Source organism: Strix uralensis, chromosome 11 (genome assembly GCF_047716275.1).
Source record: "Strix uralensis isolate ZFMK-TIS-50842 chromosome 11, bStrUra1, whole genome shotgun sequence".
NCBI classification, from domain to species: Eukaryota; Metazoa; Chordata; class Aves; order Strigiformes; family Strigidae; genus Strix; species Strix uralensis.
Window position 1 is genome coordinate 23,778,606 of NC_133982.1, and position 25,562 is coordinate 23,804,167.

At 40.7% G+C, this 25,562-nt stretch overlaps 1 protein-coding gene across 10 annotated transcripts in view; it reads right to left on the reverse strand.

Annotated features, from left to right (window-relative positions):
- Nucleotides 1-25,562, reverse strand: part of MYO5A (myosin VA) — a 101,407-nt gene that overhangs the window by 16,031 nt on the left and 59,814 nt on the right. For 4 of the 10 annotated variants that reach the window (XM_074879993.1, XM_074879991.1, XM_074879999.1 and 1 more), the window contains 17 exons: nt 23,461-23,622; nt 21,409-21,506; nt 18,874-18,960; nt 18,667-18,775; nt 16,954-17,165; nt 15,863-16,019; nt 13,179-13,418; nt 12,406-12,654; nt 11,205-11,298; nt 10,343-10,491; nt 9,494-9,607; nt 7,842-7,988; nt 7,062-7,115; nt 6,120-6,347; nt 3,233-3,333; nt 2,599-2,679; nt 467-665 (listed from right to left, as the gene is read on the reverse strand). In XM_074879993.1, the coding sequence (XP_074736094.1) occupies nt 467-665; nt 2,599-2,679; nt 3,233-3,333; nt 6,120-6,347; nt 7,062-7,115; nt 7,842-7,988; nt 9,494-9,607; nt 10,343-10,491; nt 11,205-11,298; nt 12,406-12,654; nt 13,179-13,418; nt 15,863-16,019; nt 16,954-17,165; nt 18,667-18,775; nt 18,874-18,960; nt 21,409-21,506; nt 23,461-23,622 (2,481 nt within the window). The remainder of the gene's footprint in view (nt 1-466; nt 666-2,598; nt 2,680-3,232; nt 3,334-6,119; nt 6,348-7,061; nt 7,116-7,841; nt 7,989-9,493; nt 9,608-10,342; nt 10,492-11,204; nt 11,299-12,405; nt 12,655-13,178; nt 13,419-15,862; nt 16,020-16,953; nt 17,166-18,666; nt 18,776-18,873; nt 18,961-21,408; nt 21,507-23,460; nt 23,623-25,562) is intronic. The other 6 variants (XM_074879994.1, XM_074879992.1, XM_074879998.1 and 3 more) reach the window with 3 other exon arrangements.

Sequence of the window (25,562 nt, forward strand, 5' to 3'; positions counted from 1 at the left end):
ACATACTGAATAGCTGGAGCTCGTAACACAGTGGATTATCTGTGTAGCTTCAGGCAGGGAGGAGGGAAATGGGAAGAAAAGTGACATTAAAGAATTGAGGAACTGCATCAGAGTTTTCCAATGAAATAAACAAATGTATTTCAGAAGAAACATCACTACTTGGCACTAATATTTTTTGTGAGTATCCTGGATATCAATCACTCTATTTAGCCATAACTAAACTCATCAGTTGAAAGCTGGGATCCACAAGCTTTCTCCATGCCACAAACTTCAAACAAATTCCCTGAAACATTGTTACTTCATCAGCAATTGTAAGTCTCTCTCTCCCATTAGCTTACCTACAAAAAGACCCACTGCACTCCTGCAATTTTTTGCAGGAGGTCGCCATCTGAAAACTGATAAGAACTTACAGGCGCAGCAAGTCCGTAAGTCCCCTAGCCTGCTCCTGCAGCATCATTTCCCTTACCAAGTTCTCATTAGTCAGCCGGGTGATCTCATGCTGTAGACTGGCTTCAATGCGGGCCTCTGGAGGCAGCTGCAGATTCTGTGCTAGGAGCTGCTGCTGGCGATTGTTTTCTTCCTTCAGACTCTGGATCTCACCTCGCAGTGATTCCAGTTCATTCTCATGGCTCTTCTTCTGCGACTGAAGCTGAGACTCCAGCAGCCTAAAGAAGTTGAGCAACAGTTGCGTGAACACACGTAGAAAGTTACATCCCCAATTCTCACAGGGAGTGTAAAGCTTTAGCTGCTGCTCAGGAACAATTAGCCATGGCTTGCAAAGGAAAATGAAAAAGGCAGAGTACTCTTTAAACCCTTCAGTATGCCTTCTAATTAAATTAAGCTTGCAAGATCAAAAAGTGGAGAGAAATTAACTGTGACACTGCTTTGCATTTCCTTTGTGATTGAACACATACTGTGTATGGGGCCACTGAGAACATGTGGCAATAAAGGTAATGCTAAGTCTTCACAGATTGTCACTGCTTTTAAAGGGGCTTTAAGGAGGTTTTACCTCTAATCAAATCAAACAAACTGTGTAAGATGAAGAAGACGCTGTGTTCACTTAAGCTAGGGCCCTGCAATATTAACAAGGGAAAAATCTTTTTAGAGTGGACTGTTCAGTCAGAAACCATTCAATTGCAAATGCACATAAATAATCTTTGTTTTTACATTAAAACCAACATTTGGCAGAGGGTTGTCGTTAGTGTATGAAAGGTTAACAACAGAACCAAACTCAGGACTGGGATCCAGGACCTCTATTTTATCCTCACCACTGACTCGCTCCTTCCCCTTGGGCACATCATGTCTCAAATTCTTCTCGTATGAAATGGGGATAACACGTACCAGCGTCCTTCTGAGCAGTGCTGTGGGGATCTACTCCTGCTTGCGAGGCACTGTCCAAGTGCTCTGATTCATCATTTCTTACATACACACACACACAGGAAATGACATTACTAGTGACTACTAGCATTCAATTAGACAATCTTTCAGGGTTTAAATATGCATAAGACAGGCACATTCATTAGTAACCAGACTGATCAAGCACGCAAGGGCAAATAGTCATTTACCTGCCTTGCTCTGCCATTTAATATACAGCTTCTTGTCTCTAGAGTGCTAGGACAAGAAACAAGAGGCACAGAGCAGACACTCTCACATCCTGCTCTGCAGAACACTTGCTCTTAAGTTAGCTCTTTGCAGGCTTACAAAACAATGTTAGGTGTAGAATTTGTTAGCACAAGAAAAGGGAAGACTTTAGTTAGTGGCATTCATTGCAAAATACCTCCTCCTGTAGTTACTGCTACCAAATGTGTATACTGAAGATGATCAGCAGTGCTGACCTATGGAATTAGTTGCCAGTGCAGGACTAGGAACCATTTTGGAAGTCTGGGACACATCTATGGATACAGGGCCCAGACGTGCACACAGAGCCAGTACTGCATTTCCTAACAAGGCAAATCTCATGACCAGCATGCAGTCTTTGCAGAGATTGCAGGGATTGCACTGAGGCTTGAACAGCACCACGATGAACTAAAGATTACTTCTGTTTGTTGGTTATTTTGTGTCTTACATTTTGAATCTGGCACGGAGAGACGTGGGAGAAGAATGTTCAATTTACTGAACTTAAGTCACAATAAGGAGAGTAAGACCCGTAACTATTTGAAAGTTAAGAGTACGCTGAAGCTACTCAAACACTAGTTTTATAATTACTAAAATTATTGTACTTCTTTAGGCTGAAAAACTGTAAGAGACAATAATTTTGATACCTGATGTAAAGGCAGACAAGTAATACACAGCTACAAATCTTTTCCAGTTGTGGAGCTTCTGCTATTTTACAGTCTATTTTTGTACAAGTATTCTTATGAATTACATATTAATTGTTGGTGCCATCTTAACTTTTTAAATGATAAAATTTGACAAGTAGAAAGGTTTGAGGACTAAGTTTGAGGAAACTCTTTAATTTGTATAATTTGTGATGAATTTTTTTCTAGCTGTTAAAAGCAATAGAAATATTGTAGCTAAAGCAAACCCATAGCGAGGGGCACAGTTAGCTAGAAAAGAAGATGCAAATGAAGAAAAAACCATTCTGAGAAGTCTGGTAACCTGTTGGCTTGTTTTAACCCTTCATAAACCAGCCAAAGTTCTCCGTCCTCATTCAGCATATGATAGTCCTGGGGAGATTGCCTTTCAAGGAAAGTGTTTAAAAAAAATACAAGAGAAATATGTGATGGTGATGAGATGACATGTTAAGGACATTACACACTAAATTACAGTTACTATAAAAGAGAAACAAAAAATGCTGTAAAACAACAAATTACTTCTCTTGTTTATACACATTTCTTCTTAATGATGAAATTCAGTTATCGGTGTTAGCCCAAGTGGTTACAGCACTTCATGCTGTTACAGTAAGTGTATTACAGCAGATGACTGTGCCCACTGCTGTACAAAAGACAACAAACCAGCATGGGGAATGGCACCCAGTTTGAGCAATGTAGCAATTAAAGGCTAAGAAGATGTAAATCCAGGAAGCTTGAGTTTGCATTTTCCCTTTGTTTCCTTATCCTTTCAAATACTGCATACAGCAATTTGACTAATCAAATCAAATGATAACCCCAACTGTAAGTGTTCTCTAAGTACCTAGACTTGATGTACATAGATGGAACTTACTGAATAAGATATACACAGTGTGTCACAGCAGACCCCAAATGGTCATAGATTAAATAAAGAGAACCTGTACCTGTTTGTTTCCTTCAGTCCAATATATGCCTGTGCTATTTCTCCTTTGTCTTTCATCTTTTGTACATCCTCCAAGAGGATTGTAGAATCTGTCATGGTATTCTGGAAAAAGAACGATGATTTCCAGGGTAAATTTAACAATGTAATTGTTCTTTGAATCCATGTTTTTGTCACTTTACTAATCCTTGAGCAGCCACATTAAAATTCGCACGGGAACCTGAGCAGAAGGTTGGTCCATAATTTCTATGTCCATTTGGCGTATCTTTTAAAATGAATGCATGCAACATAGTCAAAGATCAGCCTGTCTATCAAGTGAGTACATTTGTTAACCTCTTTTTATTTGTTCATCATGTAAAAGGACAAAATAAATTTAATGAAATTATGAATTTACATTTTATTTCAAATTACCAGGAACAGCTGCGAAAACTGAAACTGAAGAAGCATATTTTTGCAAGCTTAATTCTATTAATATTTCTTAAACACAGCATTGCATGTAGTCTTTCAAGTCTCACAAATAAGGTCTATTCCTCACTTCATGTATTTTAAGCACTCTGGCAAAGCAGGAAATAATTTACAAGGCACTGAGATGTTTAAAGTTAGATATCACCATAATACCATTTTGTCTCCCTTTTGAACGTTTATTATGGCACTTTTGCTTTTTCTTCAGTAAAACTTGAAATACGTAACAGATGTTTACAGTCACCTCGGCCAGCCTGATCTGAGTCACTGCTGTGGAATAATTACAGTGGAACCACAGGACTTAATGAACGTAAGAGATGGAATTCTGACTTTTTTGACTTTCAAAACAATCAAATACTATTTTCCTGAGTGAAATTTTGCAAAGTATTTACAATAACAACTTTCTGGACATAAACTTTGGCGCTTAGGTTTCTATGCTAGTATGATTCATGTTACCTAATATGAAAACCAATAAAATGTAAAAGCTCCTTAAAGAATTATTCCCAACATCCTTACGAGATCTTTGTGATTCTTCTACTATTATTTTATTACACAGTAAAACTGCTGTACCTCACCTGACAATCTATCAGGCTTTAGCAGTCAGGACATATTTATTATTTTTGTGCTGATGGAAAGAAATGCTATAATCACTCTTATATTTTCAAGAATACCCTACCTGCTGTAGTTGTAATATTTGAATTAACAGCCTTCATTTAGAGTCAGTTCAGTTTCTCATACTCCTAAATACTACGTGTTCAGCTACATTTTCTAATCAAACATTCAGCAATTCCTGTCTAATATCTACAGATCACAATGTGAGTCCTCAATGTTTGCTGCATGCTGAGGACAGCAAACACTATAAAGTAAGGTAGTTCTTCATACCATAGACCTTTTTTTTGGTGAAATTTATGGATTTTGCAAGTTAAAAGAGATCTGATTCCTGAATCACAGTGCTGCTCTTACTCTCCAAACACACTCGGCAAGATACATTGATTGAGCTGACTAGACCAATTCCTTAACCCTTCCTTTCATGTTCAGGTTACCATAAACCAACAGTTCAGAACTGTTAAATCCGCTTGTTTTGAAGTAACTTGTTCCCTTGCACAGAGCAGGAAGACGAGGACAGAGGAGGCACAGGATAATAAGAACGGATTTTCAATAACAGCAAAGGAAAGTGCAATAACAACTTCAAATACATGTAGGTTACTTATGAGAGGCAGGGAAACGGCAGCTGAAGTATTGTTGAGGGGGTTTTTAGCATTTAAGAGTTCTGGTTTATAACTGTAGAAGAAAACATGTACCTTATCCTCCTGGCAATCAGATTGGTAGGCAAGAAAGAAGAAAAACAAATCATTAAAAAAAATCTGTCTGTGCTGCAGCTGTCCAACCTAACAAGCAGAAGCTATCTGCAAACTGGCTGTTAGCCACCCCACAGGTCACCTTCATACTTCCCTCATACTCATAACTGCTGTAAAAACAACACTTGTATCCCACCATTGCTAGAGACAAGTTATTAAAGGATTTACTATGCAAGTATTTCTTTACAATGTTCTAAATATTACAGAAAAATGAGGTTTGTTTTCTTTAGAATTAATCATTTAAAACAAGATATGTACACCTTCATGTATCACAGACTTCCAATTTATTTAGGACAAATATAAACATAACCTTGCAGCAGCAAAGGAAAGATGATGTATCTGTTCATTCCTTGCTGCGGTTATGAAACACTGGATATGGAAATGACTAATTCAGTGGAAATGACTAGTTCCTGGATTTACATGATACCTTTTCAGGTTGAATGACTTATTTTCAAAGCTATTACTGCCCTAAGTATCTCATCAGAATTAGAGATTTTTAGAAGAGATGCATTTCAGTGGTTGTAATCTGCTCTTCTCAACAAAACCCCATAGCACCTATCAAGCAATAATATGGAATTTATATATCTTCATAGGTCACCTTTATGAAATGTTATTGATTTGCAATCATAGATTTAGAAGAAATTGTTCCTTGTACTTCCTACTGAACTCTTTAATGAAAAAGAATTCCTGAGAACTACTGTAAATTTTCCAGTCAAACTACATACTCACTAGAGAAATGACACTGCTCCAAATGAGAATTATTTCTGCATTGTTAAAGGGGTCTGGGGAGATCCTGGCCATACCACTGGTATCTGCCAGCCTGGTGTGATCAGTACAATATCTCCACATGAATGCTGGTAGACAAACCCAAAATTGGTTTATTAGTAGAATCTCCCAATTCGGACTGCTGCAATTTGTGCACTTGCAATGGATCAGTGGATTATGCTTACAAAGGCTTTCAAACCTAGACCATTTTTTTCTGCCTTTTCAAGCACGCTGTGAAATTAAATAAAGCATGTCAGTGATGCAGTGTAACTTTACTACACAGTGCATCTGCTGACTACTATTTACCTTGGGTTGAATAGCCTCTTTCTGGCTAACAAGCTGAGACCTCAAGATGAGGACTTCTTCCTTGCGTACTTCAAGCTCTTCACTTACTGAAGTCAGCTGGTCCAGGAGGACTCTATATGCAGGGGCACCAGGAGCAGTTACCTCTGGAGATCGCGTTTCTGTGAGGGCCTTCTGCAGCTCATTCAACTCATTCTTCAGTTTTTTATTTTCAGATTCAAGTTCTTGACGCTGCAAGAAATAGGGATAATTCTGTCACCCAGCAGCATTCCAACATGCCTATAAACCACATGTACAAAACTAGGGATAGAAATGGCAAAAACGATGAGTAACTGCAACAAATCAATCAATCCCTCCTGTATCCCTGGCCTCTTGACTACAGCGCATAGTGCCTGGGAGGATTTCACTTAACAAGGCTAACCTTTTGTCTGAAGTGCAAAATCAGAACACATATACATGAATCATACAGATTTAATGGGAAAAAAATTACCAATCTTTTTTTCCCCTTAATCTCCCCTTAACAGACAAGAATAAAGTTCATAACAAATAGTGGTCAGCAAGCTAAGAAGATTCTGCATCATTCAGTGATATTCAGAAATATTTTTAGTTTTAGTGGTCTAAGGTATGCACTAATTTAAATAATGTGTTTGGAAAAGAGGGCTACATTTATCACTGTATTTTTGCTCAAATTAACTTGCAAGCTGTACTAAGTGTTTCAAAAGAGATTTCTCCCTGTTTTAGGGGATCTTCTTGTTCTGCAGCCCCAGCCACACATTCTACACCTCAAAAAAGGCAATTCTACAATAAAATGATTGCTGGGGAACTTTTGTTCTGGTTTCTCCAGCTAATATTCTGAAGCAGGAGGGCTAATTTTCTATGCCAGCACATACAATTGGTGGCAATATTCTCACTAGAAAACAACAGAAACCACCTTTTTAGAATTACCTTGAGCGACTCATACTCCAATTCTGCACCTCTTATTGGAGGCCTTTCCTCCTCCTATGGAAGAATACAGACAAGTGTGAAAAACAAAAATCCAGTCCTTTCTATTCTTTAATTTAGTTGAGACAGCAAAAGGAAAAGGAGCTCGAATTATTGTCCTGTGAAACTGGAAAACATTCATTCTGTTACCACTGAGTGCTTTAGTTAGAATATTGGCATCGTCTCCTTTCATTTACTTATGAATTTATGGCACATAATTGTTTTATATAAATAAAATCATGTACAAATCACACTGCTGTCACTGGTAACAACAGAGCAGGATGAATCCCAGGATGCTCAAGAAATTGCCAAAACTGGTTTCATTTAAAGAGACCAAATCAGAGGAGAATTTTAAATAAAATCTGCTAAACATGTCTAATCCCAGCACTTTGGCTCTGCATCCTCATTGAAACACTTCTTATTCTGCCTAAAATGAACAATTACTCATTCTCATCATTTAAGTAGATTTCTATATTGCTATTCCTTAATAAAAACAGACTTCTTTTTTTTTTAAGCAAGTCCCAAGCACTTTTTGTTCCTGTTTACTTCTATCAGAGGATCTCAAGGATCTTGGAAAACTAAATAACCAGTCCCTAGTACTAAGCACCAGGCGTAAAACTTGTCATTAAATAAAGCAAGTACTAGAGGAAGATTTAGTAAAAGCCAGTCAGCATTCACACAGCTACTATTTCACAAGAAGGGATAACTCTGGTGTCAGCATTTGATCAGCTACAAGGAGTCCACCTTAGCTTTAGCACGGAGAGCCTGTTCTTCCTTTCTGTCCAGTTCATCCTGCAGGGATTGCTTTTCTTGCTCCAGCTCCGTAACCCGTTTCTGCAGCTTGAGGAACAGAGACATATCCAATGGTGCCTTTTTCTCACTTGGTTCCTGCTTTAGAAAGAACAGAAGGAAGTCAAGAAGTATTCCCCTTCCACATCACAAGGAAGCACTACAGTGAGTAAAGATGGGAAACAGACTGGGGAAAGAGAGGAACACAGAAACGTTACTTGATTTTGAGAGTTGACTACTAGCATCTAAAATATTTCATCAGCTATCAAACGCTCTTTTAAAAAAGGATCTACTAGTATAAAATGTATCTAAGCCTAAAGCCTAGCAACAGAAAGCACTAGAGACTCCCTAGCAGACAGGAGGTCTATAATTAAGCATACCTTTTATTCTTATTTGTTTGTAGGGGGAAAGGAGAAAAAAAAGTCCGTGGTTAGACTCACCTGGAAACAACTGTAAATAGAGGCTTTTTTTGTTTTGCTTTGTTTTAGATTATATCTACAGTAAGTTCTTCAGCTACAGAGAAATGTCTCTGGTGATTGTAGATTTACAGGTTAATTTAGTGAGATGCAACATAAATAGGTACCAGAAGATATATTTTATGCTTTTTCTCTTTTAATATTCTAATTATACAGCTTGTTCTGGGCCTAATGCACTAGTTCTCTCTCTGTTTTCTGGGCAAGGACAGCGTTTGTAATCTGAAGGTGCATCAGAAATTGTCCATCAGCCATTTTGTACTTTATGTATCAAGAAGATCAAAGCACTTACTATGAAGTGCACCACGAAATTCTGAAGCCTAGAAAGTGAATTAGAAAATTAATATTAATGACTGTAGCAGACAAGCAAGCACAGCCATTTCCACTTCATCTCCTTCTACTGTTGAGGTGAAGAGTCGTAAACCACACTAACAGCTCAGGAAAAAGAAAACAGACTGAGTTTTCTGGTTTTACTGGTTTGTATTGAGATGGACCCTATTTTTTAATGTGGTTTTGTATCAATCTACATTGTTAGAGTCAAACTGGAGTTTGAAATCTTAAGGGGTTAAACAAACACAGATTTAATCTTCTCAGTGCTGCATTTATTCACACTCTTGTGTGACTTTATTTTTTTCATTTATATTCTAAAGACTAAACCTGGCTCTAGAACAGCAATTCAATATGTCTATTAGCCAAAGATGACATTTGGCTCCTTTGTGAAATCCAATCACATGTAGTTGCATTGTCCTTTTCCTGATTATTCATGAAGGTAGGGACATCTTTCTGAAACAATTATGCAACGTAAAAAATACAAGTGGGAAGGCAAATTATGAAAGAGTCCGCATAGAATATGTGTCAGCATCAATGTGTCAGGGTATCTGCATCCATAGTAGAAAATAATTTTCTGCGGAGGCTTTCAAAACCAGTAATGACAGCCTGTAAAAAGCAACTGCAGAGATAACTAACCTAGACAGCAGGCAAATGGAGTGAGCTGTGCAATGGCTCACAGTAAAGATCTCTAGAATGCACAGAAAAAGCTTTGCATCTGCAAACTGCAAAGGACAGTCACCAACCTGACAGCTCAACCATTCAACCACTGATCGATGAAAAGCTGTGGACTTTTCTTAACATTACCTCCATCCTCACTGGTAAGTCTTCTGCTTCTGTGATCTCAGAGCTAAAAGTATATTCAGATTCATTGCTACTGTGAGTTGAATCCGTTCTTTTGTGTCCAGGCTTGGGGACGTTCTACAGCGGAAATGAAACAAATCAATACCACTACATGGCTTTGCCTGTGACTGTCTCTTCACAACCCATAATTTAGCTTGTAATACTTGGTCTTATTTCACAGCTATCAACATTTATAAGAAAAGATTTTTGATTCTGGTCTCTCATGCCACCTAAAGCATATGAGATGTAGTTCACAATCAAATCTATGGAGACAAGTCAGATCCTACACCCTCAAGTACTGCTGCAGAAAGCAGAATCAAGCAACAACACAGCATTTTGTGGGAAAGAAAAGCTGAGTTTACAGGAAGCACAGGCAGCAATTCTCTAACTTCCTAGACATTGTATTGAGGAGTATTTTTTCTTCCTGCCACAGAAAATATTCCTAGAACTACTTAAAATTTAACACTGGATGAATGTGGTACAAACAACCCCAGCACATGTGAATAACTTCAGGGCAAAGTAAGGGCGGACGGCACATACAATACCACTAGCAAAGACACAGCAGAAATTCATCCTTCTTCACAAACATGAAAATAAGAATTTTTTTTTTAAAACATCAACCACAAATTTTAAATGTATTTGTTTTGGCTGAGCTAATCTAATTAATCAATATTCGAAAGGACAAATTCTCTTTTCAGGTACAGGTCACCACCACACAGCTGACAGCAGAATCTGTTACTAACTTATACCACTAGATTCTGCCTAAACACATTTGTGAACAGCTTTTGATTTCTCAGATGTTTGGCCACTTACCACCATTAAGTTCATTTCGTCCTTGAGATCATCATACCGCTCCTCTAAACGGCTGAACTCATTCAGCAGGTTCTGGTAGCGCAACCGTTCATCATTCAGATCTAGCTCCAGCTGTTTTGTTTCCTCCACTAGCTTCTTCTCCATCGTCTCTGCCATGGAGAAGAGGAATCCAAAGTGAGAACTCCAGTTCCACCTACCATGCAGTGCATCCATCCTGGAGGTACAGGCATGTGTCTGTACCAGGAACACAGCTGGTGAAGTCTGCTCTTTGAAGCTGGTGTGTGGTATTTGTGCTTCCGCAGGCAAACATTAAGGCAAATATATGAAGGACCAAAGCACTATTGTGGTAACCACAGAAGGGTTCACTCAGTCAAGTTAACCATTCCACTAATACCTTGCATTAGTAATTCCAGGAGGGAGAAGGAAGGGGCACTAGCCCAGTGCTGCATTATGTAAAAAGCAAAACGTGAGATGTTTTACACCTCAAGCACACTGACCCTCCTCATTGCAGCTGCCTCCATCACAGCCTTCGCACCTAGAGATACGCTCTTCTGGCTGCTGTCTACATAGTTACAGCAGCTGGAAGAGCTGCAGGAGATTAATTGTATTAAATATCAGAGCCTTCTTTTTAAAAGTAAAATGCTTTGCAACAGTCACCCTCGCCAGAGAGACCCCAAACCCTTAGGACTTCATGGAAACTCAAACAGTAAATAATTCTGATGCATGTGAGTTCTTAAAACAACAAAATGAAACCATTAAACTAGAAAGGAATGCAAACTAAGGCAAATTAGCCCAACCTATGCAGTAGAGTGTTGCTTTACAAGGTAACATGAAGTAGAAAACCTAAGTGAACAGAGCCAACCTGTTATTTCCCTCGCCTGGTCATGGATGCGGCGGTTCAGCTCATCCTTTTCTGTTTTCAGTAGTGTGTTCTGTTCTTTCAGTTCCGATACCAGCTACAGAGATAATAAAATATTTGACTCAGAATGCAGTTCATCAGTAGCTCTAACAGCAACTACATCCTTGTTGTAAGAGTTCAAATACTTAAACTTCCTCTGAGAATGAAATCAGTGAACTAAGTTATGACATCATCATTTCCCAAATTACATGTGTTAAATGTCCCACTGCATTCCCCTGTATGTTCTGCACTCTGTTTCCGATCAGATGCCAAAACTGCCTTGAACCACTCCACTGTGCCGTAATATTTTTCAGTGAAGTCCCAAAGATGTAATTTATTTCTTAAAATAGAAATATTCCTAAAATAGGAACAAATTTGGTAGTTCTGCTGTATATTCCATTGCATTGGGTAAGACCATAATCCAACATCCTGCCTCTGGCCAAAAGCTGTGCTACTTTAACCATGCTCAGGTTTACCAGTTTCTCATTTGACTCTGATTACGGTTACTACGCATTCCCTTTGCTTAATCAATGAATATTTTTCCTTATGTTTATCTGATCTTGAAATGCATCACTGCAGCATCACATAATGACAGAGTGTATCTTCCAATATTCAAAACTTGCACCGTTATCAGCAAGTAACCTTGAGAGGAAACAACCTGTTTGATATGTTCATGGTTAAGGCAAAGATAAGGGGCTAGTCAAAACCTGTTGAACTAGACTGTGCACACATACATGTGTTTAGTAGGCTACTTGTTTAAATTAGGTAGGATATAAGCAGGTACCTTTGAATACTGCGTATGGGACAGATCTCTGGTATCTAAGTGATTACACTCCCTAGGCAAGTAAAATGATTTCTTTTTATGAATGCGTTACCTCTGACTAATTGAGGAAGCTTAAATATTTGGATTTGCAAATACTTTCAATATCAAAATCTGAATATATTGAATACATGTATTTACATGCAATATATAGATTTAGTATATTCTTCTACCACAGGTGTACTTGTTTAGGTATCAAGCCTATTTAGGACTGTACAGGTTAACATTGTTTCAAAATACTGTAAAAATATCAGCCATGCAACTGAAGCAGTTAAGCCTGGGCAAAACCTGAGTGGACACCAGGCCCCCACATATCTTCTCATGCATCTGAGACTGCACACTTGCCTGCTCGGTTTCATGTTTGTATTTGTCTGCCCATTCCTCAATGGTCTTCTTCTCAGACTGAGTTTGGTGCAGCTCCTTCCGGAGCTTGGCAATCTCCTCCTGAAGGCTGAGGACACGGTTGGTTGCATTCTTAGCCTCCTCCTCACTCATCCGAAGCCTTTCCACATCACTCCGCAGCTTCTCTGTCTCCGTACTGTACGTGATCTCCAGGCTGGTCAGCTTCTCCAGCAGAGATTTGTACTCTTTGTTCTTTGGAAAACACAACACAGACATAGCAGCTGTTGGAGAAGTTCTGGTTTAAGGGAGACTTCTAGTTCCCTACAGAATATACCCAGACACAAGAACAAAAGAGCAGCTTCCCCATTCCCAACAAGTTTCAGTCTGGTTTTGCAGAATTCCTTAACAAGGTGACAGAAGAGTCCAGTCTCTAAGCCTGCACATAACATCCTGAACTAAAATCAGACAGGAAGCCCACACACATCAAACATGATCACCTCACATTCCCCTTAAAGCAGCTGACATACTTCAAATGAAATACTGACACTGAGGGAGCAGATGTCTTCTCTCAGTGCTGCTGAGAGACACAAATGGATGCTTTACTGTTCCAGTTCTACTGTGGCCTCCCTTTCTCTTCTATCAACATTCTTTAGCAGAAAAGAGAACTGATACCTTACGATGAAAACTCAGTGCATTTTTCTGTGAATGCCCCCAGTGCTACTGAGAAAGGTAATACAAGATTTCTAAATCTTTCCCCAAGGTCAGGAAGCTTTTACCTGCTCATCAATTTTTCGCTGCAGCTGCATGATCTTGTTCTCCAAGCCAATGTGAAGCTTCTTGTAGCGTTCTACAGACCGGGCCTCTATCTTCAGTTTCTTCAGCTCCCTCTTGGCCATCATGCGCCGGTAACAGCATTGCAAGTAAACAATTGCCTTCAAGGTCCTATGGTAGCGCACTCGAGCCAGCCAGCCTCTTACATGTTTCTGAATAATAATAGATTTGTGCTCCCGAAGCATCTACAGTTAAGAAAAAACACCACAAGGGGTATTAGAGTTGCAAACTACACCTGGTCAGTTAAAAAGACTCCATAATGAGAAGAGCAAAGATGATGTACACAAAGAATAACCTTATCTTGAAAAGAGAAACTTCTGGTAAAGAGGAACAAGAAATGAATATGGAATCAATTTAAACAAAAAAGAAGAGAAAAAGAAGACAGGAATAAGGAAGATGACAGGGAATAAAATGAAAAGGAAGCAGAAGGAAAAACATGGAAAGAAAGAACTGGCGGCACACTGAAGAACCAAGCATTCCTTTGTGTTGATGTCAGATCCAACCTAATTACAAAAATACATCGTACCTGTTGGCAAGATTGCAAATACAATCCTTTTTGGTTTTACTGCATCTTTTATCTTGAAACATCTTAGAATCATTGACATATGCTGCATAGGATTCATCAATACAGAGTTTAAAATTACCACACTTGATATGCAATGCAGCTAGGACACACTAGGACCCAGAATAAATTGCAGCAGCTGTTAAAAACAGCAGCCATAGTCTAGCTGATAAAACGACAAGTTCCAGCCTTTTTTCTTTTTTTTTTTTGCCTTTTTTGATATATCTTAGACTTGCCATGATGGAAAAATCTCCATTTAGTCTAATCAGAAATTTTATATTGTAATAATTCCAACTTATTGCATGGCAGAAATTTCAACCATAGCTTTGAAATGTTAAAAAAAAATTATAATAATTTTAAAAAAATAATTTTCAACAAAGAAGTCAAGAATGCCAGCAACCTTCATCAGTGTGTTAGCCAGAGACTTCCACTAGGAAGAGTCTACTACTTGTTTTTGGATCCTTCACCCACTGATTCAATCAGAGATGCCCCAGGTCTGGAGCACCTGAATTCCGGCAGACCACAGCTATGCTTGGAGAGCCTGCCCAAGCCAACACGGCTTGCAGGACTCTAGGAACTTCAGAGTTCACTTAATAAAGCTTCTGCAAATTAAAGAGTTTATTCTGAAGAACAAACTATTTAAGATTGTTACTTCTTGGATTTGATAGCTTGAAGATCATATGCAGTTGACATTCTTATACTGATTTACCACAAAGGTAAGACAAACTAGCAGGGTAACAACAATTTTGTTTTCTTTTATACTTCTTAGCAAATGAATGAAGATGTGTTAAAGTGTTACATTTCCAAATCAATGAATTTAAAAGGTTCACTGTCAAAGTGGCAAGATTATAAGATACACAGACTCTCTCCCTTAGCACTTATTTCTGAAGAAAACACATGACTTGAAATACCAGCACTTGGCTCAATAGCACACTGAGGTAAGGAAATAGCTCTCTCAAAAGTACAGCAAAGTCAAAAGCCAAAGTCCTTCTGACTACATGCCATGCAGTCAGCATTCCTGCTTCCTGCCTCCTTATTACACATTTCGTGGGACAGTCCTTCAGGTTACCCACAGATGCCTGAACAGCTTGAATACAACTAGCTTTCAACAATGTTTCCATCTCAAGTTTGAAAGCAATGAGTCCCATAAAATACCTCCATAGTGCAGGGATGGTCCTCATCTGCCAGTGAATTCTCACACCCATGCAATCCAGTGAGGAAACACGCCACTCCAATGTAAGGTGAGAGTATCAGAAAACTTACTTAATTCACCAGGTATTTCCCAGGAAAGCTTATGTAAAAGCTGTGGAGGAACTAAACTCCTTGTTCAGCTGAGAAGCACATCGCAATGTCTCAGGCAGAAGCTTTCCCCAGGATGTGTGAAATAGATGATTCAACCATTTCAAATTCCTTGTATTAGTCATGTGACTGCAACACATGCCCTCTCTTCTAACAACAACAACAGGTACCTTTCACAATCCTAACGAACAACATGTGTACCATATATTACTTACAGAGTCACAGCTCAGCCCAAGAGTGCTGTCACAGGGCAACCTTTCGGTTTCACTCACTTGCAATCATCGTAAACTTCAGAACAACCTTGTTTACCTTCCCATGGCATGCAGAGCCTGTGCCTCTCTCTCTGGACATCTCTGTATCTCAGCTTTAATAAAACTCCACCTTAGGAGGACAAAGTATACACAGCACACCGCAGGTGCACTTGTCAGAACTTCCATGTTTCACTGCGGTGAACAATTCACTGCTCGAGGGGGATACTCCCTGACAGGCAAGTCTGACCACCCTTTATGGGCACCCCTCCAGAAATCTGCCATCTCTATTAAGAGGGAATATGACAGGTTTATAAAACTCATTGATTGCAGTATCAGATCTTTCTAATTTCCAGGTGCTGTCCTTCAACCAATGGTGTGATATTTTGTCTGTGCATTATGCATAACAGCACGCACACAAACATTTCAGATCCCCAAGGGGACACCACAGAGCAACTTCGTCCTGAAGGTATGTGGAAATAAAGCTAGAGTGAAGAAGTAAAACATCATAATTTCTTACCATTTGGTACTTGTTCCTCGCCATGTAACCTCTTAAGAGAGCCTGAAGAGCAATAGTAGCAGCTCGCATGCATTGGTATCTTTTGCGGATGACATACATGCGCTGGAACTTCTGAATAGTGATGGCAGCCCGTGTTCTCCGCAGGAACTTGGCATAACTAAGCAAGAAAGAGATTACAAATAATACCTCTAATTATTTTGCAGTGCTTGAAAACTATTTTTTTACATCCTATAACTTTACCCTCTTTCTCAAGAGCTACATTTTCTACTTCAGTTTCTTCCTAATGTTGTCAGTGACACAGCACGTTTACTTGCTATTCTGCTGTGCGACAGTACAACAGAATGACAAATTAACAGAAACCTTGCAAGGTTTAATGGGGAAATGTTTAAACTTCCTCTGAGAACTGTGCTATAGAACTGACAAGATAATCTCAGTTTAATTTCTCACCACTTTCTCCAGCTTCAAAACTATTTCCACCATGCCACCTTCCACCTGTAGAAAATGTTTGCTCATTCTTGGCCCTCTCAGCAAAAAAATTACAAAGCATCTTGACATAAGCCTCCTTCCAAAGGTTCATTCCTAAAGTCTTCATAGCCACCTTGTCTTTGAACGATACCACCGGTACTGCTACCCTTTTCTCTGGCCCATCCATGGCCATCCCTCAGAAGTCAATCCAAGCAAATGACTCCGATGTATCTCCCTTCACAGCTGCACCCTGGATGAGGAACAGCTTCTCCAGCAGGATGGACAAACCCAGCTGGGAGGGCACATGGAAACTGAGCAATAAAGACTCAGTCAAGAGTCCTGCTTTACCTCACCTGCAACATATCTCCTAGTACTACCTGCACCCTGCTCTCACTAATGACACACTGTTCTAAGCATCCTACAGCCAGGGTGCTACTGTCCTCTCAGGAAGGTCAAAAACAGGCAGGACAGACACACTCATTATATTCAATTTCCTTCATTTCCCTGGAAAATCATTTCCTCTCAGCCAGTACAGGAAGGAGAGAACAAGTGTATCATATTTAAATGTCCTACTTAAAGGGATGTGAATTGAGGCTAGTGTGGGTTTTCCCACGAGCATTGCTTACCATCGTGCTTGGTACCCTCTGACATATCTCTGGATGGTGATGGCAGCCTTCCTCATACGCACGTACTTCTTTCGCATCAGCCAGCCTCGGATCGTCTTTTGGATGCGGATACAGGCAGCTCTCAACTTATCTGCCCTTATTTTTTCCAGATAGGCTACTTGACCAGCCCGGAAAAATATTTTTGTCTTACCAAACTGGTACTTATCCTTGTCCTATTTTCAGAGGTAAAAAGAGGATCAGTTACAGCATTAAATGTTAGTGGATTAAAAAAAGGCATGAAGGGCTAAATGAAAGTACAGTTAGTAAAGAGGCAAAATTATCTGTGTGATATTTCAGGTAAACCTAGACTGAAATTAAGTAGTGGAGAGAGTATTTTCTCTGTACGATTCTGTTAACAAATTAATACATTAAGGCCACAAGCATGGCCTAAAGGACGCGCATGACATTTTTGCTTAGACAAGAATGCCACAAAGACTATGAGAGATGTGTAAGGCTACAGGAGGTGACAAAGGGGCCCAGAGGATGAAAGCAATACAGGCACATGTAGAGTTTCCTGCTTAAATTGTGGATGACCCCTCTGAACAGTCCATCTTCAACTATATTACACAGTACAAACAAAACAGCTGGGGCTTCAAATATGTATGTGTCACTTATTGCATCAGGACTAAGCCAGAACAAAGCATCTCGCTGCTGCTCAAACACATTTGAAATTTCAGAACTAAACCAGAAAGAATAATATTCTATTTCTATAGGCTATAGTACTACTTGGAGGGAAAAACTGAGAATATACAAAGGTACATTGAAAAAAATTAATTTTGTTGATTGTTTGATGCAAAGTTAAAAGGAACAGCAGTCAAAGAGCTACAGCTTAGGATACATTTAACGCTATAAATACAGACACATGCATATAAACCAAAAGATTTTAGTTAAGTCCACTCAATGACACGGAATTAAAAAAGCGAAGCCCCAACCTGCTTGCACAGTATTTTTTTTTTTTGTTTGTTTCCATAAACATCCTAACTTTGGCATTGCACTTCAGCAAAGCAAGCTTTATGCTTTTATATCTTCAGTAAACTTTGTCTCTTTTTCTTCCTAACTGACACTTCCGAGTAGTCTCAGTTAACCACCTTCTACTGAGAACTGGCTGGAACTGTCTCTTTGGAGCCTGCCTGCCCCCCGCTGCTCATAGGTCCTTAAGAAATCCCAAGAAACACATCAGTTCAGGTGCAACGCCAGTGGTGTGGATGGCAGAGCGTGGGAACGTAGAGTTGCAACTGGAGGTAGGAGGCAAAGCAAGAGGCTGCTGAGGTATGAGGACAGCCATGGTGCTAAGCAAGGAGACAATGTCACAGGGACAAAAGGAGTGAGAAAAGTTGGCTTCAGCACAGGAGCTGAGAGGAGCAGTGTGAAAGACACAAACACATACACAGACAGAAACACCTCCACATTAGAAAATTCCCAGATAACTATACCTTACTTAAGGTGTGGTTAATGCATCTTGCCGTTAAGCAAGGTAAGGCTCACCCTCCACCCACCCACACTTAAAATCACTGTGTTCCTTCCCTGTGATCACTGGGAAATTCTACAGTTCCTGTGCTAATACTGGTGGTTTCGTACTTTGTGCAAGTACTAAAATAGTGTGGCTATGAGGGAGTAAGGGATGCTATCTTTACTCTTTCAGATTCCAAATGCTCTCAGCACTAAGTCTAGTACCAGGATCAGCTTCTCCAGGACATTTTTACATGTCTGCTTTCGGTCACTAAGGACATCTCTCTGCTTCATCAGAACACGGTAACGGCTGAAGAACTCTTGGTACGTCCACCTGTCCCAAAAACAGAGACAGTGTCAGTCCCAACAATGAATAATTCTCTTAAAAAGAAGAACTGCAGCTGAAAGCAATCTAAACAGAGGTAAACACACCTGGAGGGGAAGCCGGCTGCACTGATTCGGATGGTCTCCAGTACACCGCAAGCTCTCAGCTGCTGCACTGCCCGCTTTTCATCGAATCTATGTAGGAATAAAAAGAACCTGTGGATGTGGGGCTAGTTTTGCACTACAGGGGGTCTCTGGCCCTGCACACACCCAGGACAGGAGTGGCACAGAGGGGGAGCAGGGGTGGGATGTGATGGGCTATTAACAAGTCCTGCTAGTGCTTCTGCAACTCATCAATAACAGAGGACAGCCTGACAGGGGAATTGCCCAAGCCTGTCGGCTGCTGCACGCTCCGTGTCCTTTCCTGTTTCCCTTTGGCCTGCCCATTATCCATGGGTCTTTTTGTGCCTGGATTTTAGAGCTTTTTGAGAAAAGCTCTAAGCAAGTTCATATATGAAAACAAAACAAAAAAAAGGACTAAGACATTGGGAAACGTTGGAATCTGAAAAAGCAAATTCCAGCAAATGTCAAATGAATTCAAGGACTGCCAGTCACATTTAAAACAGCTAGCAATGAAAATGCTGTTATTTTTCCTCATATACTGCCATAAACAAAAAAAAAGCATCAGGATTTCTCCCTCTTTTCATCTCCTGCTGTAAGTACATGCACATGCACACAGTGAATCCATAACAAGAGAAAGGAGACACACCACTCCTGAGTGAGCAAGGTTCAGCAGAACATCGGTGATAAAAGGAAGACTAATGAAAATGTGGGCCCTCTCCAGAAAGAAATGGGAGACCTGGGTACCAGCATATGGAGAAGGCTGAGGTACTCAAATGACTTCACTCCCTCAGTCTTCACTGGCAAGTGCTCCAGCCACACCGCCCAAGATGCAGAAGGCAAATATGGAGACTGGGAGAAAGAAGAACCACCCACTGTAGGAGAAGATCAGGTCTGAGACCATCCAAGGAACCTGAAGGTGCACAAGTCCATGGGACCTGAAGAGATGCATCCAGGGGTCCTGAGGGAACTGGCAGATCAAGTGGCTAAGCCACTGTCCATCATCATATTTGAGAAGTTGTGGCAGTCTGGTGAAGTTCCTTCTGACAGGAAAAGGGGAAACATAACCCTCATTTTTAAAAAGGGAAAAAAGGAAGACCCAGGGAACTACAGGGCAGTCAGTCTCACCTCTGTGCCCAGCAAGATCATGGGAACTATACTAGGGCACGTGGAAAATAAGGAGGTGATAGGTAACAGCCAACATGGCTTCACTAAGGGTAAATTGTACCTGATGAATTTGGTGGCCTTCTACGATGGGGTTACAGCACTGGTGGATAAGGGAAGAGCAACTGACATCATCTACCTGGACTTGAGCAAACCATTCGACACTGTCCCACACAACATCCTTGTCTCCAAACTGGAGAGACATGGATTTGACAGATGGACCACTCGGTGGATAAGGAATTGGCTGGATGGTCACGCTCAAAGAGTTGTGGTCAACGGCTCGATGTCCAAGTGGAGAGCAGTGACGAGTGGCGTCCTCAGGGGTCGGTGTTGGGACTGGTGCTGTTTAACAACGTTGTTGGTGACACGGACAGTGGGAGCGAGGCACCCTCAGCAAGTTTGCCGACAACACCGAGCTGTGTGGTGGGGCTGACACACTGGAGGGAAGAGATGTGCCATCCAGAGGGACCTGGACAGGCTGGAGAGGTGGGCCCGTGCAATCCTCATGAAGTTCAACAAGGCCAAGTGCAAGGTCCTGCCCATGGGTCAGGGCAATCCCAAGTACAAATACAGGCTGGGTGATGAGTGGATTGAGAGCAGCCCTGAGGAGAAGGACTTGGGGGTATTAGTGGATGGAAAACTGACTGTGAGCCAGCAATGTGCACTCACAGCCCAGAAAGCCAACGGTGTCCTGGGCTGCATCAGGAGAAGTGTGGTCAGCAGGGTGAGGGAGGGGATTCTCCCCATCTACTCTGCTCTCATGAGACTCCACCTGCAGTGCTGTGTCCAGCTCTGGGGCCCCCAGTATAAGAAAGACATATAGACCTGTTTGAGCGGGTCCAGAGGAGGCTACAAAGATGATCAGGGGGCTGGAGCACCTCCTTTATGAGGACAGGCTGAGAGAGTTGGGTTTTTTTCCAGCCTGGAGAAGAGAAGGCTCTGGGAAGACCTTATAGTGGCCTCCCAGTACTTAAAGGGGCTACAGGAAAGATGGGGAGGGACTCTTTATCAGGGAGTGTAGGGGTAGGATGAGGGGTAACGGGTTTCAATTAAAAGAAGGTAGATCTAGATTAGACATAAGGAAGACATTCTTTATTGTGAGGGTGTGAGGCCCTGGCACAGGTTGCCCAGAGAAGCTGTGGCTGCCCCCTCCCTGGCAGGGTTCAAGGCCAGGTGGGACGGGGCTTTGAGCAACCTGGGCTAGTGGAAGGTGTCCCTGCCCATGGCAGGGGGGCTGGAACTAGATGATCTTTAAGGTCCCTTCCAACCCAAACCATTCCATGATTCTATGATCCTCCAAGGCCCTGGGCAATTCCCTCCCATGCACAGGCTATAGGAACCATACATGAACCAGCTTACGTGAACGGAAACTTGAAGTCGTTAGGCTTAATACAGCGCACGTAGTGTGGAGTTGTAGCGTTCAGGGTTTCCATCAGCAGATGAAGAGAATTTCGAAACTTTTTGAAAAAGGAAAAGGGAAAAGTATCAGGGAGTAGCCTCAATAAATTCAGTCATGTTTGAGATAACCTCAGGAAATGGGCCTAGGGATATTTGCTTATTTATAATAATGCTTTTGGTAATAAACACCAGCTTGGTTTTGTTATGGCAACAGATTTTAGTTTCAGATACCACCTTTGGGTGAATTATGTTACAGTGAGAATTCTAAATGTTAGGCCTTACAGGAGTAAAGGTCCCATATCTACATGCGATAAATTACTAAAAAACATGGCAAAGATGGTTGTTTTCAGCTTCTGACTGCCTCATCAATCCTTATCATTGTCTAATCCATCTCTTCATGACTAAACCTCATGGCATATGACTAAATAGTAAATTCATTTAAAATGAATTTGAAATCAAATTTAAAATCAAGAGTGGTAAGAAAAAAAGTATCTGATCCCAATGTCAGACCTACCGAAGATAACTTTGAAAGTCCAATATCCAAGAGTTTTAGGAGCTTTACTTTTAAAGAAGTATCAGGACCACAAATACCTAACATACTGCAGTGTATCCTTCTAACCCTAACAGATAAAGAAAACTATGAAAACACGTCTCAGATGTTTTAAACGTATTGGTATGGATTTCCCACTTTCTGTTGAACTCATGATTCTAAGCCAACCTCTATTTCTACACAGAATATGATAAAAATCACTTTTGTATCAGCTTTCTTTAAAATTTATAAATTCAACCTGTAGTTTCAGTCTGACAACAAAACTGTAAGGCCTCTACCAGCCTCAGATACTGTCCGTTTGCAAAATCAGAAATGAAGTTCAAATTAAAAAGATAACTGGGCAGGGGTTCTCTCGCACGAATTGCAGAAGATTGGAATTTGCAGCCTGTACCATGAACACATGCCAAGCAGATTTGCAATCTGTACAGCAGCATAAATAACCATTCCTATTCCTACCAGCAGCTTGACATAGCTTGCCTGAGGAAGGTTATAGAGAAATTATGAATATCCAAATCAAACATTCTCTGAATTCCCTGATTTTCACTTAGCAGTGTGACTAACTCATGACTGCACAGACACTGCGCTAACATCCTTGTTAGGGTATTGACAATCATCCAAAGCAGTGGACAAAGCCCAGGCATTTTTGGTGATTTTACCAGAACTCTGAGCACCCAAGAGATGTGGCTGCTTCAGTCTTCAAGAACTGGCAGGGGACTCTGATACAAAGAACTTATTCTCCCTGAGACCTCATGTATATTCCAGGCTGTCCTACAGTAACATAAAAAGAGTTATCCACGCAGATCTCCTGGAAGCCCCAGGCAAAAGAATGCTACTACTCACTAGCAAAGTGGTACAGGCTGGCAAGTAGAGAAAAACTGAGTACTAAACTGTCAGAAAAGTTCCCCCTGGCTCCTATGTATAGTCTGAGGGACAATCTGCCATATGAAGCACTGACTGGGGACATAACCATCTTGAGAAAACACCTGTTAAACCTGTTGAGTGGAAAGTAACAAAGAAGTGAGCTCTCCAGCCATACCGATCTGCATGCTTTTAATTTAATTCTGGCACATACACATGGATATTTTGTTTAGCCCATTGATAACTGGAACCAAGTTTTCTTGGGGACTAAACTCTGACTTTTGATTTGAGTTGGACAGTGTGGCACATGATCAAAAAGACCCAGTACAAGATTTTCAAAGTCTCTCAGCATCCAGCATGTTAAATCTATTTTGAAAAACATGAGTTTTGGTTTTGGTGCCACAATAAGAATGGAGCTCCATGAAATTGTAGCCCAAATGTATTAGTAATTTAGGTATATTTGCTCCAAACTGTAAGTCATAATCAGCTGCACCTGTCTCAAAAATCACAAGGGATCCCAAGAAGCACCAGCATACCCTAAGACCTATGAGACAGAGGGAGGTAGAGGGTGAATTTATTTAATAGAGCTGCATCTTCAAACTCACCTGATGTCCCACAGTTTTCTTATGCTCCTTGCTTGCTTGACCTGGCCTGGCCTTGGCTGGTTTTACAGCTGTTCGAGACAAAGGCACGCGCCCTGAAGGGGTTGCTGATGTGGGACTGAGGACCTTCTCCTCATCCTGGAATAACTCTGGTAGCAGCTTAAACTGGTTTAACAGCAGAAAAATATACAGAGGGTAAGAATCCAGCAAGTGATTGCACCCATTTGTGCTTAAGGTAGTTAGAATCCAGGCTGTTTGTGTAAGCACTGGGGTTTTGTTGAACTCCACATAGGGGCAAAAGCAAAAAAGCATTCAAGCTAGTAGTACAGTGGGCCATGATTTAATACTGAAAATTTTGTGGGTTTGATCAGTGAGTCTCCTTCTGAAGATAAAATTCTGATTTGAGGTTTTTTTCATAAGGCCAGCAATAGCTTCCATGTGAAACTGTTAGGTACTGACAGCAGTTTCATAAGTACCACTTGCAATTATATATGGCTGCTTTGATCTAAGAAGGAAACAACAGGGTCCTCTCATATTCCAGTGGTGCATCAGACTCCTTTGTGGTTGAAAAATATCTAGGACACTGAATAACCCAGCAGGCAACAAAGAATATTCCTGCTTTATCACTCTAAATTGAAACAATCAACTTAAAAGAGTAACCATCAATTAAAAAAAAACATTAGCCAAATTGGTCTGACTGAAGATGTACTCTCAGGCCAGTGGGAGTGGAGGAAAAACCTGAAACATCCTTCCAAGTATCAGACAGGGCTTCTGGTTTCCTTTCTCTACTGGCTACAAAATACACCCATGTATAATAGCTGCTTTGAAGTAACTTGTAACTAAAAATAAAACCACCAGGTCTTTCTACTGACAACTACAGCACTTCAGAAGCATTATAAGAGTAAGAAAATCTGAACTTCACTACCTGTCAATGAATAATCTTTTATCTAGCATCTGTGCATTTTCTCCCAAGAGATAGGAGCATTCAATTTTCAGTACTAGAAAGTGCTTGGGCTAAGTACAACCTAAAAAATAAAAAAATTGGTTTTGCCTTATAAAACTTGGTGAGCATGCACAATATCCAATGAAACATGCGGCGCAACAAAATGGTACTTGTGCTCTGTGGTTGTGCCAGATGGACTAGCAGAAGGCAAAGTAGCATCTAGCACAGCACTCCAGCATAATATAATGACGACAAATGCTACAAAGGTATCCTAAATTCTTGAACTAAAAAAGGAGTATCACAGCTTAGCTTTATCTCACCTGACTCTGCAGGATTAGGAGCAGAATCACCTTAGATTACCTCTAGCTGGTGGAAGAATGACATTTCCAGGGGGTGATTTAGCCCATCTCCTTCCACTGACTCAGCAAAGAGTTCAGGATGACTGGGCCACCACCACCTCCTTCAGCTGCCCGCGGTCAGATGGAGTGAATCGGTATGCACAGGCATCTGAGCTACAGAGCCAAGTCTTTTCATCCTGTACAGAAACTTATTTGAAGGCAATATGCTTTGTCTGAAACTCCTGATGCTCTCGCACAGCAGGAGTGGCGGTGGGAAGGGGGTGCTCAGTGTTTCGATTGCAGATGGATGAGCTCTTTTAAGCTATCAGTACCTAAGACTCATTCCCTTTTTCCAACCCTGGGAAAATCCGCCTGTAAAAATGGGTTCAAAGGTGCCATTTTCATAGACACTGCCTCAGTTACTGCATGCAGAAGAAAGGAGCACTGTATGGCCTTCTGCAGCCGAGGTCAACAACAGGAGAGCATTGCTGAGATGATCCACACTGTGAGGGCATTCATGTTTTCTTTTGGTTTTTAGTACCTTATCAATTTTCTTTGTTTCGCAGAACACTTGGAGTGTTCAAAGAGATGGAAAACACTGATCAAAGGGCAGATAATTCACGTGGTAGAAAACAAGCAAGCAAGCATTTTTTTCCTTGTAATTTTTTCAGACAACTTAACAGACATGCTGCTAACAATCTTACAGATCATTTCTTTCAGTACAGAGCCACAACAGAAGATTTTAACAACATGCCAGTAGCAAGCATAAAAGCTGAGGACTGTTGTACTGTTTTCATGATACATGCAAGGAAACTGAACTAGTT